Genomic DNA, 18,174 nt, shown 5'->3' on the forward strand with positions numbered 1-18,174 from the left:
AATGTATGTAAATATATAATAGTTTCTGAGATTAGCGCGTTCAATCAAACAAACAAACTCTTCAGCTTTATAATATTAGTATAGATGTATGGATAATGATGATGCAGGTAACCACGTACCAGGGGCGAAGAGTTCATACAAGCCGATTTCCGCCGGGTTACCTTTAACAATCCATGCATATTCATTGTTCTAATGTATCTAAGATATATTTTATAGATATATGAGAAATTTATCAAATTTATCGGAGTTGTATCACGATATAATATGAATATCCATTTTTTTGGGACGGCTTACATTCATCTAAATTCTATCCTTCGCCATTGCCACGTATCTATATTGTAAATTGAAGAGTTTGTTTGTCAGGTTGATTCGAATTGAAAAAATATGTTTGTGTATGTTTATAGAGATATGCTATATAATTTGAAGGTTAATAGAAGCAAATCATTCGTAAAAAACAGCAATAAGGGGAAAAATTATTCCTTCTGCAAAAATTCCCCAAGTACAAAAAAATCTATTCTTCAAGGTTGACTTTTTTTTACGCGAACAAAGTCTCGGGCTACACTTAGTCCTTACTAAAATATCGTTGGTAAAAATAGCATGAAAGTAAAGCACAATTCCCTATCGCCCAGCGTGTCACTCCACGTCAGCCTGCTGAATTTGTGACCTAACTTCCACACTGGACCTTTTCCAAACTTTAACGAAAACAAAAGAACTGCGATAACGAACTTGAAGCCAAAGATCGCGCATGGAAACGGGAAAAGGACGTTTTCCTGACACCACAGCTCGTTGCGTTTAAATTTTCTTTTTATTAAAATCTATTTTCCTTTTTTATACCATTTCAAAAATATATACATTATATATAATGTACCTATATATTACTGTTTTAACACAAATTGTCAAAAACCTTACCAATTATTGTCACATACGGTGACAAAGAAAGTATTATTAAAACTTTTTTAGGGACAAACAATGAAATGCAACATGAAGAATTTAATCAGAACTTTATACAGGAAGAAATTTTTTTTAGTGCGGATATTTTTATATTTTGTACATAAACAAAATTTAATGATCACGTATTTTTTCTTTTTTTTTTTAACTCAAAAATAACAAAATTATCGTTAGCTAAAGTTATTTACTTTTGAACAGAATTTTAGGGTCACCCTATTGTACGTTTATTTTATTTTCGTTTGATACCTAAAGGACGTCACCAGATCACTTTTAAGCTGAATATATCTTGTTTAGTAATAATATGTACATTATTTTGTTATTTTAGAGACATAAATTTAAAAAAAAATTACATAAAATGTATCGAACTGTTTGCAGATTTATATTCTATTAATGATACAGAACCACGAAAAAAAATATCCGCACTAAAGACCGAATCACCCTGTATAATATCACGTAATTGTCTAGAGGCATCCCATAGAAATAGAATTCAAACTGTAATAAGGGTTTTTATAGGCGAATATTAATCGACGACGAAATAGCGAAATCACACCCCAGATCAGTTTGAATGCGGTTTAAAGAACGTATAATCTATGCTTATAATAAATCTGTAGAGAGGTCAATTCTATACATGAAATATATTTCCAAAATAACTATCAGCGGATGATTAGTGATCGATACTGATGCCAAAAATGCAATCAGTAAATTTTTGTCTGTCTGTATGTTCGTTATAGAAACAAAAACTACTCGACGGATTTTAACGAAACTTGGTACAATTATTCTCCATACTCCTGGGCAGGTTATAGTATACTTTTCATCACGTTACAATCAATAGGAGTAGAGCAGTGAAGAAAAATGTTGGGAAAACAGGAGAAGTTACTCCATTTTTACAGCGATACTACTGTAAGAGCTAGTACAAAATAATTCAATTGGGTTACATTGCGATATAGATACAAAGAGTCAAAAGTAAATAATTAAACTGTTTCACCCCAAAGTGCAGCAAATAGCAACAACGAGCTTAAAGTGTAGCGTGCATAATGAATCTGCCTTCAGTTTAAATCCCGTGCGATCCAAGTTCTTAGCGAAGTCCTCAAAGTTCTCATATGTTACTGCAGTAAAGGCATAGCTTAACGGTTATACAGTCCAGAAACTAACGTACTCGGGTAGAGTAATGGCGAAAATGTAGCTAGGAATCGATCTTGCAGACTCTTTTAATTAGAGGTATCAAACAGACAGACTTTATTATTAATTATTAATTAGTAACACTTCTTCTTGTTGTTTCCGCCCGCGTCACCACATGGCTCCACGGAAGACCAGCGCTGCGTTGGTGCATCCATCACTAGCGTAGCATATGCTGAGTGGTGACGATCTTGGTACCACACACATCATTTTTTTGGATTTAATTTAATCATTAGTTTAATATCTTTAAATTATTAGTTTTCTTTCATTCTTTCGTTCATTCTTTAAAGCTTTTATAAATAATAAATAATTTACTTTTCTTTAACTGAGAGTTACCTGAGAGTTTTCTTAATTCTCTACGTGTGGTGGACTATTAGTCTAAGCCCTCTCATTCTAAGAGGAGACTATTTGAAATGTAATTAATGATGATTAGATAAAAGCCTGCAGAGCTAGAACAACCAAACCTTTGGAAATTTATAAAAACTGAAAGTTTGTTAGCTCTATCATAGGTAGAGGTATACAGTTATGACCATGGTAGCTTAAGGAGGTAGGCGGCTTCAAAGGTCCATACTCTCAATTGTCAAAGTAAAAAGTGCACTTTTTATATTGTCTACGGTATACCATATTATAGTACTATAGAAACTCGCACTCTGCGACGCGGACTAACTGGGATTTTAAACGCTACGTTGGGTATTTGTCGATGACGATGTTTTTCATACTTATTATTTTTTCGTAAATTCGTATATTGGTATTTAACGTAGAATATTGTAGTAACAATATTCTATCAAATAAGATACAATAGGTGGTAAAATTTATTTTTGTTTCAGTCGGTTTTCTCTAGAAAATACAATTATGCTCATTAAAAATACCCATGTAGCCACTTAAAATGAAAGATCTTGTCTGAATAAAATAAACTAAACTGAATTACATTTATTATACTTGTACATTACCAGAAAATAAATAAAACATCTATGTAAAATATTTTCAATTATGACGGAAATAAATTATTATTTATAATCCGAATTGAAACATGTACTTACATAATTATTTAGTTGATGTCGAAGTTAAGAACAGCGGTTTAAAATAATTTGATACATTATTTAATACCCACCTGTTTGATAGCAGGTTTTTAAAATATCGTGTAGGTGATTGATAATTTTAATATTGCCTACATGCATTCGGACTTGTTACTCTTAATAATACAAAATCCTATTTCTCCATACCGCAAGTGGGTTCCCAGTTAAGCCATTTGTATGAATAATTTGAGAATTAGTTAAAAGATTAAACAGTGAATTTAAATTTGAACCTTATAGTTATGGTATTAAGAGCTAAGTTTTGTATAAGGCGCCTGCGCATAATGTTGAAATGTCGCGACATTCGGTCTACCCACGCGTTCATTCAAATATTTTGTGCGCTAGTGTGTGTGACTTAATGTTATTGTATAACCGGGGAAACTAGCAAATACCTTCGACTCCGCTTGACAGAAAATCTATACAGACTTCCTTCAGGTTCCTTAAAGGAAGTGTTTAGGGTTCCGTAGTCAACAAGGAATCTCTAAAAAGAATATAGGTATTAACGTAAAACCGTGTATCACACTTATTGGCGTGGAATTTAAAAAGTAAGTAGGTACCTTATAGTGTTGAAGCCGGTGCTAAACCGGCTTTGTATTAACTTGTCGTTTCTGAAAGAGCTACATGAAAGAAGTCTGTCTGAAAAACCGTAATCTTTATGATATTCTTTCATGGCTTGAATTAATACATCACCGGTTTAGCACCGTTTACAAAGTAATCAGCAGGTAGAATGTAATATGATGTTTATTTTTCGCTTTTTAGTTTAGTTGGTACGTTTTATGTTTTTGAAGTCGGTTGTAATTTTTTTATTAATTTTTTTTCTCAGTTGAAACTTAATCTCGTACGTCGTTAGCCACGCGGGGGAAATTACGGGCGTTCGCTAGTTTAGTCTTATTTCAAATACGTATCACGCAGACAGTCAAATAAGTAGACAGACAGATAGGCAGACAAATTGACAAGAAATTGTTTCTACGAGTATACCTAAAGGTTCCGTTATTTTCATTCCAAGTAACGAACTTTAAAACGAAAATTTCTTGAAACTTATCTTAGTTATGATAACTATAATATACTTTTTTAATTCAAGCGATCTGTTTTAAGTCTGCCGAAATATTCTTTTTATTTTTATTCAACTATCGAGACAGCCTCTTAAATAATATGTGGGTATACAGTCTATTGTGTCGTATAATATAATGCTATCGTATGTTAAGTAAGTTATTTTGAGTCGGCACAGCTCATTAATATAAAAAGACCGGATTTGTATTGTAAAGCTAAGAGCTACGTATGCGCCACGACTTTGTCAGCACCAGATTTACATTTTCTTTCAATGATCCTGAATACTTTGATTTTATGATAACAAGTCTCTATTTGCGAAGTGACAATAGCACAAAATGTTCCAGATGTTACAAAATAAGTATCATGTCATCGATTATTTAGACTCTCGTTTATTTATTTTCCTTTTTTTTAACAATGCTAATATAAATACAAAATACAAAACACTATAAAAAAATTATAAAAAAAATCAACCCTCCCGCTGCGGGACATTTGAGTACCCAAGAAGCCAGTGGTCAGGGCTCCAGAGTGAGGAACCTCCTCACAATATGCGCCGTCTCAAGAATCACTGCCTTCTGTATCCGACTCTTTATCCAACAGTTAAGTGAAAGCTTCTTAAGATGTTGGTCGAAGCTTTTCGCTATAAGAGCATTGACTGAAATAACCATCCAACCATGGCGGTAATCTCGTGAGCAAGGTCCAAGTATTTTTCATCATCGATTATTATTATTATTGACCTAATTATTGGACAATGATTTTAATTTTAGGCGAGAGAAGTTTAGGCCCACAACACACAACTCGTATTATGCAAAACGCGTTGTACAAGACAACTTACAATGTTAATATCCGTCAAACGGGTTAAAGGGTGTCGTCATAATAATCCTACAGCCTTTTTGAATGGTCACAAAATGGAACATGGTCACTAAAGGAAACGGTATTTGTAGTTTACACAACCACGATGCTCCAATGCTGGTTTGACTCTATAACACTATCAAATAAGTATGATAAAGACACAAGGCTTAACGTGCTCTCCCAGCTTTTGAACCGTTTATTTTATTGACAATTATGGAAGAAATAAACGCTGCATATTTCACAACTGAACCTAGGACTCGATATCTAGACTCATAACCTGTAACCACTTATAATCACAAAACCAACAAGACAGTAAGCCTACATAATTAGAGCTGTTAAGTAAATCAAGCCAAAGGATGAGACGTATTCATTCTAAAAACATCGGCAAACGGGTATAAACGCAACACAAAATGATAGTTTTAAAGTAGATTTTATTAAACAAAATGGAGATCAACAAACGAAGTTGACCGGGAAAACTAACGGCCACAACGGCCACTATGTGCCTCAACATAAAACAGTTGAAAGTTGACCCTTGCTGGTTACGAGGGCCAACTTTCAACTTTTCAAACGACAAGTTGCCACTTCAAACATAAATAATTACTTAAGTAACATATTCTGCGGGCACCTTTATCAAAATCCACCGCCTACTGTTTCGCTAATAACCAGTTATTTGTTGAAATGGAAAAGTCACTACTTCAATAACATTTCCTAATTGGTTATTAATTAAGTTCCTACATCTATTATGTATTATAGTTTTTATGTTAGGTTACCACTTGAGTTTATGAAGTCTTAAATTGGAGCGTACTTACCTTTACCTTAGTGCCTTTTCACTCTTTCCTTGAAGGTTTTCAAACTATGGAGGGCAGGAAACACAGATAGCGAAAAGCATTTTGACACTATAGTTTAAAATCGTTGGAGCAAAACGTTTTGTGCTGGATAAGACATTAGTTAGGACTAAACACTAACACACAAGTATCTTCATAGAACACATAAACCGTTGTATATTATGATTTCGCGGAACTGTTTGCTGAGTAGAGATTCTTTGGTATCATATCGCACTTTGTGTATTGCACAAATGGGTCTTTATCTAAAGCTGCATACGTATTGTACTTATATACACTTTAAATATTTCATATTAGGGAGGTATGGACAACTTCATGAATAAAAACCCTGGAACCCACTACACATTAACGTGAGGTACTTGCATTTCAGCCTGTGTATTTATTTTATTGCAATGTAAAGATACTTGTGAAACTTTAGTGATAATTTACACAGACATTTCAACTGCGATCATCTAAGTATCTAACATTAAAATTACCATCGTACATAGTTAATCTAAGTATCTACCAAAGAGTAGCTCATTGCTGACAGTAACGAATAGCAGTCACGAAGTGTTGCTCCAACAAACAACTAAGCCAATAGACTCACCTTTCCACTCTAATGATCACGCATTGTCAACAAATGGTCGCCCACCGAACCGCATCACAGTCACAGCACTATTCATGACGTCACACCGAACTTTCATAAACATCGATCACCAAACCGTGTCATTGACAACACTAGTGAGAACTGGGGAAATCAAAGAATCCAAATATAATCTGTGGAATGCGGGTAGTGCGGGTAAATGTACAAAACCGACTCGCCTGCGTTTGGTGTACGTTACGAATTTGTTTATCGGTTTCGAAAGGTTTTTTTAAAGGCGCGTGTGTATCGTTCGCCGCGCGCGCACGTTTGAGCGAAGCCTCCAGCGATCGCCCCCGCAATTTTGACGCGTGGGCGCCTCCGAGCCCGCTGCCTCCCAAAGCGATTTTGCGTAATATATTTAGGTAATAAAACACCTTCGATAAACTCGTCCCCGTTTAAACGTTAAAGACGACCGATGACAGCAGGGGACCGCTTGGAAATGGCGAGCTTTCTTTATAAGCTCATGTTAGAATTTTAAATGAGTATCGAATAATGCATTGGACATAAAAAGCTATCGGCGGCGGCTAACAATATGTGAGCTGGTGCGTTGGGAAGCGACTTGTCGAGAAGGTCCTTGTATGGAGAAACGAGTTCGTCTGCAGTCCCACACGTTTCGACTTTTTGCCGAACGGTGCAAGTGCTAGGGTCTTCTTTGTCCGGTGTAAGTTGACACATCGGGTTCTGCGTGTGTATTCGTTCAACGGAACGTTTTGTATGGGGTTGAATATCCAGCGGGTGTCGTGCTCGGTTGGTCGGTTGCCAGCAGCGAAGGAGCATTGCACGTAGGTTGCGTTTGCGAGCCACGTCTCCGTCGCTTCATACATTCGTAATGAAATCTTCGCTGCACTCGGGGTTCTAATTAGATGAACTGCGTTAATGTCGTAATTAATAAGTACACAAACAGTGGAACCCACTAAAAATAAACACACCGTTACTTCGAATTATATATATTTATATATAATTATATTTAGAAAATTCAAGGACTAAGTTGTCATAACGCACGCGACATATTATGTAGTTACAAAGATTTTATACTATAGATATGTTATGCGTGTACAAAGTCGCCGCAAAAAGTGATCTGAATTTAGCTACTCCACACAGCGGGCACATGCACAATTTTGTGTGTATTTACATTATAATATATTTGTGTATAATTACATGGTTTTTATACTTCCTGGACATGCAACTCAACATTGTAGACAATATTTAGGTATTATAAATCTTTAAATAACTTTCGTTGTTTATTGACTAAATAAAATGAAAATGTAAGCCGTCATAGCCCAGTATGACCTCTGCCTCCGATTCCGGAGGTTGTAGGTTCGAATCCGGTCCGGATGCACCTCCAACTTTTCAGTTGTGTGTATTTTAAGAAGTTAAATATCACGTGTTTCAATCAGTGAAGGAAAACATCGTGAGGAAACCTGCATACCAGAGATTTTTTTTAATTCTCTGCGTGTGTGATGTCATTCCGCATTGGGTCAGCGTGGTGGACTATTGGCCTAACCCCTCTCATTCTGACAGAAGACTCGAGCACAGCAGTGAGCCAGATATGGGTTGATACTGATGAAATGAAATGAAGACAATTAGCCACCTTTGTTCGCCTCAGTTTTAACGCGCTAGTGACATATCCAATAGTATAAAATCTTCGGGTACCTAGTTATACAACAGGGTGTAAATATAGTTTCCTATTATTGGCAAAGGAGTGGCAATACAAAGCGGAGTACAATTAAATCAAATCGGAATATTCAATCAACAACATCCATAGCTATAAAGGATTAAAGCGTATTATTGGGAAGCAGGGAATATTTAGAATCATCGAGCATCCAGCTCCAATATTGGCGGATCGGGCATGAATTTAGATGCTACAAATACCTGATTATTATTCAATAATACATGTATCTATCAACGTGTATATAGATCTAAGTACGTATATCTAAGTATAATCCGCAATTTGCTGTACCAATGAAGTCCTCAAATTCTAGTAATTAATACTCGATAATTTGAATAAAAATAAAACAAGCTTGAATGGAACTATATGATGACACATGGTTGATGGTGAAGGACGGAAAGGTGGTTAATTATCAGCCTTAACATCTATGCCTCACGTAGGTACTTAGCAGTGGCGTAGCGTGCCTTAGAGGGGTCCTGTATCAAAATTAGTTGGGGGGTCCCAAAAGATTTCTCACAAAAGAAACAAAAAAAATCGTTTAAAATTTTATTAAAAAAATTCAACCGACTTCCAACTCAAAAATTAATCTAAACTAAAAAGCAAAAAATAACATCTTACCTATGTGCTACCTTGTGATCAGTTTGAAGGCGGTGCCTAACCCCACTCATTCTGAGAGGAGATTCGAGCTCAGCAGTGAGCCAAATATGGGTTGATAACAAAATTAACACATAGGATATCTAATCTATACATCCGTTTGTTCTCTTTAATCTGATATTCATGCAATCTTAACATGAAGCTTAGCGAGAAGCCTTACCTATACAGCCAAAAGCTTTGTTTCAATGGAGATCAGATATAGCTAATTTTATTCGGACAAGTTAGACGTATCCGATAGCGATTATGTGTATAACCTCTAATTAATCCGGATTAAGCCGGAAATTAAATCGAAAATGAAATATTGGTTAAATACCAGTCGCAGTTCAGCAGTTCTAGTATGATTTTGTATAAAATAATAAAGCTAATTACTTGGCTGTAGATTAATTGATCTTCTCTTTAAAGTGCCTCCATTACTAAAGGTCAGCTTTCTAAACTTTTCCTTGGCTAGGTGGAAAAACTCTCTCACTGTCTGTATGCTAGTCCACCAGATAATAAGAATAAGTACCTAATAGTAACCTACTTGAGTGATTTTTTTTTCTGGCTTATTTAATCTGACAGGCCTTGGGAATGATCGGCGACAATTGAAATTGTATAGACAGGGTATATTCTATATATTGTAAGCGGATTAGCCCCAAAAGTATGTAAAGTTGCATCTTTGGTTTCTATGGAAACTTCATTGTTAGCGATAGTTTAATTTTGGAATACCATATAAATAAAGTTCAGATTCAAATAAAACATGTAATAGTTGAATATTTCATCGACGAGTATAAAATAGTGGAATCGCATCCCAGTTCAGTGGTTACCGCGCCGCGTGAAGGAGTAACAAACATACACATTCACAAACAAATATTCGCCCTCTATTAAATTAAGAGGTTGTCTGAAATCACGCCCTATGATAAGCAATGGTGCAGATGAAACGCGCTTGCCTAGAAGATGCCTATTCACTCTTAACTCTTCAATTCCCAGTGTCACCTTGAGGTGACAGACGTTTAATATTTTTTTTCTACCAGAAGGAGATATTATTTTTCAAATTTAATATTATTGTTTCGAAGCCAATATGTAACATTATCAATTATTTTTTTTTGATAACACTAGCAATATGTCATATGTCAAATTCATTCAGTTGTTTAGCGCGAAATTGAAGGAGTCTGAGTTTGTGTGATCTCTTGCGATATAAAGTGAAATATAAATGCCTAGACCGTAAGTATTGTTTTTTTACTTATTACATGTAATAAAGGAATAAATAAGCTGTAGTACAAATGTTTCTTATTCTAAAAATAACTTATAGCGTTATTGTTACAACGCCGAAAGTATGCAGTGTCACCTGTAGGTGACACTGGGCATTGCAATAACAAATTGTCCTGACTTCATTCTAAGCAAAAACTTGTTACATTTTGGCCTTATCGCTATGTGGTAATGTTTTTTTATAACTTTATTACTTTATTACAGGTTGACCTTGGATTATAGTTGCAGGCAGAGGAGAACTCAGGCGATATTATTTTATTTTCTCCTTATGATGGTGTTGTTACAGGATAAGATAGAGGGAAGAAACGAAGCTAATATTATACATCTCCCCAGTTGCATGCTTCGCTCTCATGTTGTAATACAAAATATACTTTACTATTATTCCGAGTAGTTACGAGAGCAGAATGTTGGGGTACGGGTACTGGTCGGGAAAATCGTCTGGACTACTGCAATTCATAAAACTTGAGAACGAGAGAAAGAGCTAGGCTCTTCCTTACGTCAAGCTTCTGAAGAACATATTGTAGCTAAGTAGCATGACAACAGCATGACTTAGTTTGCTTTTAGCTTAGATGCAGCTTGTCAAATGAATGTCTGAACTGAGACAAGAGATGGTCAAAAAACAACTAGCCTTACTGCGTTTTCCGGTGAAATGTTGCTACTTGCAAAAATGTGACAAGCCTTCGATCGGCAATTTGTGAATCTACCTCTGCAGACGGTGCTGAAAGTCCCTACTGAGGTTAGGAGCGCTGGAAGAGCTGACGACCACTCGCAAATCGACACTCAACGAAGATGCGTATATACAAACCACCACACTATAAAATGTATCCCAATGCAATATCGGTTTGCATATAGTGTTGGTACAGCTTTCACAGTAAATTAATGTTCTATTTGTTTACATATTTATTATACACATTATTATAGAATCTGTCGTTTCATGCCTACTGTAAGAATAAGAAAAATGTTGTTTCCTATAAGTATAGTCTCAAGTATACTTATAGGAAACAACAATGCCTCAATGCCCAGTGTCACCTGTGGGTGACACGCCCATAAAAAAAAATGGGGGTGGTTCATTTACATTTTATTATTTTTTTTGTAATAACTAAGTTTTTGTAAGCTATGTTATCCAAAGAAAAACGAAAAATCTATATAAGCCTTGACATGGGAATTGAAGAGTTAATTATAGACATTAGACAATCTCATTATTAAAACCGAAGCTGGAAGGGCATTCTATGTCACTAAAACACAGCTAATCTATACATAGGTAGGTATAGATTATAAACGGGTAAAGTGTGTGTACTAAGAGAACCGATTTTGAAAATTTTCTTTTCAATAAAAAAAATCGGTTGTCAGTAGAGTCTGTTTACTATAGTTGAACGTGTCATAAGAAAATGATGGATGGAATGTTTACATTTTTCAAAAGAAAATGTTCGTTTTTCTAAAATAATCTTCATAGACCAGAATATACTTTATTTCCTGTAAAAAAAAGTTGGCAACACTAGAGCGAGGGAACGACGCATGACGTCATCTTTTTTCGAGTGTGCAGCCGGCTCCATCGAATTATAAGACGTTGTCACGTCAAAAGCCGCCACGTTTGTGAGAGACATAAGATATTTTTATCCCCACATTCCCACGAGAACGGGAACTATGCGAGTAAAACTGCGGGCAATCTGCTTGTATTAGATAAAGAAATTGGAATTTTATAACTCAAAGAATATTGAAAAAAAGTTTATTGACTCTTCTTGACTATTAGTGCGTAATTATCACCATCGCTTACTATAATGTGAAAAATATGTATAAACGCATTAGAGACTACGAGTAGATACTATATGCATTTAATGAAGAGTTATTTGTTTATTCAATACATTAAGTAACACTGCTGGATCCAAGAGAGCTTACATGTAAATACTCACGAATTACAGTTAAATGCTGGAGTTATTTTTTTTAATTTTTTTTTTTTATTCTTTACAAGTTAGCCCTTGACTACAATCTCACCTGATGGTAAGTGATGATGCAGTCTAAGATGGAAGCGGGCTAACTTGTTAGGAGGAGGATGAAAATCCACACCCCTTTCGGTTTCTACACGGCATCGTACCGAAACGCTAAATCGCTTGGCGGTACGTCTTTGCCGGTAGGGTGGTAACTAGCCACGGCCGAAGCCTCCCACCAGCCAGACCTGGACTAATTAAGAAAATCTCAATCTGCCCAGCCGGGGATCGAACCCAGGACCTCTGTCTTGTATATCCACCGCGCACACCACTGCGCCACGGAGGCCGTCAATTTGCAGTAGACATGTAAAATCATGTAAAATCAACGTTTTGTTATATTTAGCGAATTATAATTATTAAAGTTGAGGTACTTGATCTATTCTGTGATTGAGGTAAGAATAAAATAATACTAGCGGAGCAGATTATAATATACTGTGCCTTAATCCGGACAGTGCCCAATTAAGGAAACTTGATGCCCTACGCGATTTTCCCTTGTAGACACCCTAGTCTTAAGTGAAAAAAATGTTAACATAATGTATCAATCAACGTCAGTTTAAAACATGCGGATTTTGAGATTGTTTTAACATTTTTATGCTCTTTTTTTTCGATTTTCTCTGGTGCCCCCCCCCCCTCCCCCCCTCCCCCCAAAGAAATTGCTTAAATAGCTAGTCCAGAACTGAACAGAGCCCTCTCGCTAAATTCGTTCCTAGAGGACGTCTAATAACTAAAATCGACCTCCAGATTTAAACTTTTTACGTCAAGCGATTTTCGAGATTTCGTGATGAGTGACCTTTTACTTTACATTTAAATACAGATATTGATATACATATGTACAAGTATATAGCTACCTACAAGTGGACCGGATCAAGCTTCGCTTTGCCTTATATACTGCACTTCTTCTCTACCCCTACCTTCCCCTGCACGAAGCAGTGCATCGCCAAACGAGCATTATATTATAAATATCTACATATACACCCAGACACCAGAAAACAGCCATGCTCGTCACACAAATATTAATTTACTGTTGTAGTGGGAATCGAACCCACTAAAGAAGAAAACGTATGAGCTATGGTAGCTCACTACCCACTGCGCCATGCGGCCGTACTCGTACTTAACCCATATACGGCTCACTGCTGAGCTCGAGTCTCCTCTCAGAATGAGAGGGGTTCGGCCAATAGTCCACCACGCTGGCCCAATGCGGATTGGCAGACTTCACACACGCAGAGAATTAAGAAATTCTCTGGGGTGCAGGTTTCCTCACGATGTTTTCCTTCACCGTTTGAGAAACTTGAAATTTAATTACTTATAATGCACACAACTCGAACCCACACCCTCCGGAATTGGAGGCAGAGATCATATCCACTGGGCTATCACGTCTCTCATCGTATCATCGTAATCGTTAATGTATCGAACTTAGCCCCTTTTTCTCATAGATTTGTTGCGAGAAGTGGTATAGGATAATTCTGAAGAGTGTATGAACTTTGTGGATACAATAAATAAATATGCCCATCCATAAAATTGATATAACACAAACAGTATAGGTACTCACTAACTTTAAATAAACTATTACAATCCACTTCACAATTCTTATATCTTCTCTCCATTCAATTGATAAGAACCATCAAGAACTAATGGTAGGTGTCAAAACATTTGTTTGTACAAAGCTTTACGAATGCGAGACTTGAAGGACCACCCACTGCCACTTGGCATTCAAAAGAACGCAATGATAATGTACCTATGATGTTTATAATTTTAATCTTTGTACTTATGTATTTAAATTCTTATGTAAGTACTTCATTATAATCATCTAGTCCCGAATCTAAAATAAAGACACCGTCACGAGATATTCACTTTTAACACTACTTCAATCACAAACACAAGCTACACAGCGTCTTCGCCGGCGAAGACGAGGTCCCTCTGCTTCTGTCTTCGGGGCCGGGCCCCGGGGGGGCCCGGGGGCCGCTTGGGGGGGGGGGGGGGGGGGTAGCTTGTGTTTGTGATTGAAGTAGTGTTAAAAGTGAATATCCCGGGCCAGGCGATGCTTTTTTGCTTGTGTAATATCAGGTCGGCCCATAAAGTAACTATGACATGACAATTGACCACAAACGTCAAATCGACTACTGCATTGAAAACGTCATCAATCCGCCATTACGAGCATTACCCATTACGAGTATTATTAGTAGTGTTGCATATCTTGGGAGAGAATGAATATTTCGAAAGAATTAGAGTAAATTCGTAGGTTTGTTTAATCAAAAATAGTTTTATAAAATATTTCCTTTTATTTCCGCTAGGGTACAATGACTGATCCTGAGCTCCATACAATTTTTGACCATCTCCTTTCTTCAGAAGCCTATAAAGCCATAATTCTCTAGGATCCAGCATTAGAAATATATACATCTGTTATTTATTAGTGATAAGGAATAAATGATAGATAATATTCACAGTGACACATCGCAAATAGGTTGCCTAATTAAATTTCTGCCAGAAACCAAGAACTAGATCAGAAAAAACTTATTATTTAATTGAGCATAAAATAAGCTTTAATTTGACATGTTAGACAACTAAATAACTGATGAGGGTATTTAGATAACTTTAGTTAACTGTTTTTAACTGGCAACCCCACAGTTACATTATGATAGCAGGCAAACTGTACCTTTTTAATTCTGTTGAGTATATTCTTTTAACTACAGTACGATTTATAATAATCAAACAAAGAAGAAAGTAGATAAATAAATTTAATAAAAAAAAAGTAGATAAATAAGTTTAATATCACGGGACGCAATTTTAAGGCAACCGATTTGCAATGTGTCAATGTGAATATTGTTATCATTTATTTTTTATCCCAAATAATTAATAACAGATGAGGGTATATATTCCTTATGCCGGATCTCGTACCATCTAAGCATGGTATTACGCTTCAAATGCAAAATGCTATTTTATTATGACAGGCGTAAACCAAATACGCCTTCAAAAACAAAACTAACGACTTCAAAAAATAAGTAGATTCTCTGATGATGATTCATGAAGTCATGGCTAATATTTTTCGTTTTAATGAATGGCTTGGTAATGTATCTATGACAACTGCATTATCTGGTATCTAACGTAACTGATAAAGCACAAGCCCAAAGCGTATCCCAAAGCTTCGAAATCATAATACTGCTATAAATAAACAGGTTTTTGATACCCAAAGTCCCAATAAGCACACTTAACACATCTTTAGAATCTAAAATTCACTATCTTCGACATATGCTAGTTCTATGTAAAAATGTCATCCGGGGCTTACTAGTGGATATCAAATAGTAGATAAATGACAATTTGGCTATAGATTTGATGTTTATTTTAATAGGTTGATAATGAAGATCAAAATAGTAAACATTTAACAGCATTTTCATCACAAAATTGTTGAATTACAAACTGATTTTTCATTTACGAGATATTCCACTTCTAAAGCTTCACATCATGATAACAGTAACGACAATAAGGTGTTTTATGTAGTAAGAACTTGAAGTAATTCAGTGGAAGCCCTAGTTTCACTGTCATCAGATCCACTCAACCGGCTAACACTGATTGAGTGTCTAGTGAGCAAATAAAGTAGCCAGTAGCATAGGAATTCAATATAATAGATATAAATACAAATAGCTGTCTATATATCTATACTAATATTATAAAGGGGAAAGATTTGATTGTCTGTTGGTGTGCATTGAATATGCTCCACAACTACTGAACCGATTTAAAAATTTCTTTCACTGCTGGGCAGTTACACTATACCTGCCATATCTATACTAATATTATAAAGCTGAAGAGTTTGTTTGTTCGTTTGTTTGTTTGTTTGTTTGATTGAACGCGCTAATCTCAGGATCTACTGATTCGATTTGAAAAATTCTTTCAGTATTAGATAGAACATTTATCGAGGAAGGCTATATTATCCCCGTATTCCTACGGGAACGGGAACCACGCGGGGGAAACCGCGCGTTGTCAGCTAGTTATAAAATATGGCAGGTGGCGGTGATTGACACGGATGAAACCGCTGAGCATGACCAGTTACGAATAAAGATATTAGGGAGTTAGTATATACCTACACATTGTACGTACTAACCTAACTACACCTAAATACTACTTGTACCTAGAGAGTGTAACATCGCTAACTTTCCCACAGGCTTGGAATTTTTACTGAGAATTTCTAGGAAGAAATAAAAGCCTAATAAGTATTTCATAGCAAGACCCAGGGCTCGTAGGTGGGACCTCGTCATCCGAAGCCACCTAGACTGACCAGTGGACCGACCAGTTCTTCTGAGCTTCTGAGCTTTAAAAAAGAAAAGCTCAGAAAGTTTTTCAAAATCTGCCCCACCTCATAATCCGATCCGAAGCATAGTAAATATTATACAAATTAGAATAGGCATTCTCTGGGTATATTACTTTTCTATACAAAACGACATTTAATAATCTGCCTCGTAGTACCTACCAGAGATTAGCGCATATAGACAAACAAACACAATTTCCTGCGCGTTATAATATTAGTAGGTACCTAGATATATTAATATGGAAGTGTGTATTATCCCCTGTCATATCACAATTGAATTGAAAGCAATTCCAGCTGACACAACACTTGTATCGCGTTACATTAAACGCAATCCAATATTTCCGCTGTACAGTAGAAGTGTGGAGCTCCCGTCCGCTTAAATACTACGAAACGGCCACTTATCTATGTTCCACAAAGCATCATTGAATACAAATTATAAAACTCCCATTGGACCGTGTTCAGTCAAAGATAAACAGCGATAATATTATTTACTTTGACCCTAACGACCCTCGATGTTGAAGTTGAACGTTTTCGTCATTTGATCTGTGACTGTGTCGTGCAAAACGCTAACTCGAATCATGGTCTGATTGACCGACAAAATGAATTGGTGTGTGATTTTTGTGTGTTTGTGCATCGCTAGTGTACGTGCATCAGGAAGTATGTAATTTTATTGATATTGATAGTAATATATAAGTGACCTTTAATATAGTGTGATTTAATGAAAATACACTTCTGCATTCAAATATAGGGAATATCTTTCTAACTACCCAACACCATGTATTTTTATAAATCAACAAGGAGTGCAAGTTTCTTTTTCTTTCGAAAAGTGATAATAACATGGTGTTATTAATGGGGAAATTCATTTATTTAATCATGCTAATATGTACCTACCTACCTGGTAGATATAGAAATAGTCTTTACATTTATCAATGAATTTAATGCCCCTGATTCTTTTTTTTGCATATAAAAAATCAGTAAATAATACACTGAATGAGTCCTGAGCACGTGTCTTTTGAAGCAGTGGCGTAACTCCGTTCGAGGGCCATAGCAAATTCATTTAATTCCTATATATATACAATCCTCAAGTTTGTAATTTTATTTTATTACATACGTAATATAAAATGTACATAAATGTATATTTATTACTCAGATCTAATATTAAAACTCCTCCAAAACGGTTTGAACGATTTTGATGAAATTTCGTGTAGGTACATATCGGGTAGGTGTGAGAATAGCTACGAGTACCTATCATCTATTTTTCATACTCCTAAGTGATAAAAGTAATTTTAATTTATCATGATTTACAAGTAGAAAAAAAAACGCCTTTCTACAATCGACCCCTGTTTTAACCCTAGATAGCTAACGTTCGGACATACCCCGTATAAACTAACCATCCGTCGAAACGACGGATAGATAAAAAACGTATTTTTCACCAAAAATATTTTTTCTTTTAATAGCGATAAGGAAAAACAACGTTTGCTGGGTTAACTAGTATTTATAAAATAGGTAATTTTTACTACATTTTGAAATGTTGCAAAACACGGCTTCTCTGGTCCGGAGCCCATGACATTTATCTGCCACCCTACAGTTACGCTACTGCCCTGAACTGTGCTAACGACGGAATTGCCAATAATGCAGTTACGACAACAAGAATCATAGTTCAAACACATCCGGTGCCGATGTGAGTTTGTACTCATATAATCAGCAATTATGCTACTAATAATTACCAGCAATTAGGCCATTTGCTCATTGATTACGCAG

At 35.9% G+C, this 18,174-nt stretch overlaps 2 protein-coding genes across 2 annotated transcripts in view; one reads left to right on the forward strand and one right to left on the reverse strand.

The window, feature by feature from the left end:
- LOC112046818 (uncharacterized) overlaps positions 1-7,066 on the reverse strand; it is a 129,899-nt gene extending 122,833 nt beyond the window's left edge. Inside the window, exon 1 of the mRNA XM_052885051.1 lies at positions 6,525-7,066. The gene's annotated coding sequence lies outside the window, so the exon portion shown is untranslated. The remainder of the gene's footprint in view (positions 1-6,524) is intronic.
- A 9,779-nt stretch (positions 7,067-16,845) lies between these two features.
- The window catches only part of LOC112046825 (uncharacterized), a 53,244-nt gene continuing 51,915 nt past the window's right edge, over positions 16,846-18,174 (forward strand). Inside the window, 1 exon segment of the mRNA XM_052884995.1 lies at positions 16,846-17,070. Within this exon segment, the coding sequence (XP_052740955.1) occupies positions 17,013-17,070 (58 nt within the window). The 5' untranslated portion in view covers positions 16,846-17,012.

The sequence above is a fragment of the Bicyclus anynana genome, chromosome 2, assembly GCF_947172395.1.
Source record: "Bicyclus anynana chromosome 2, ilBicAnyn1.1, whole genome shotgun sequence".
Lineage (NCBI taxonomy): Eukaryota > Metazoa > Arthropoda > Insecta > Lepidoptera > Nymphalidae > Bicyclus > Bicyclus anynana.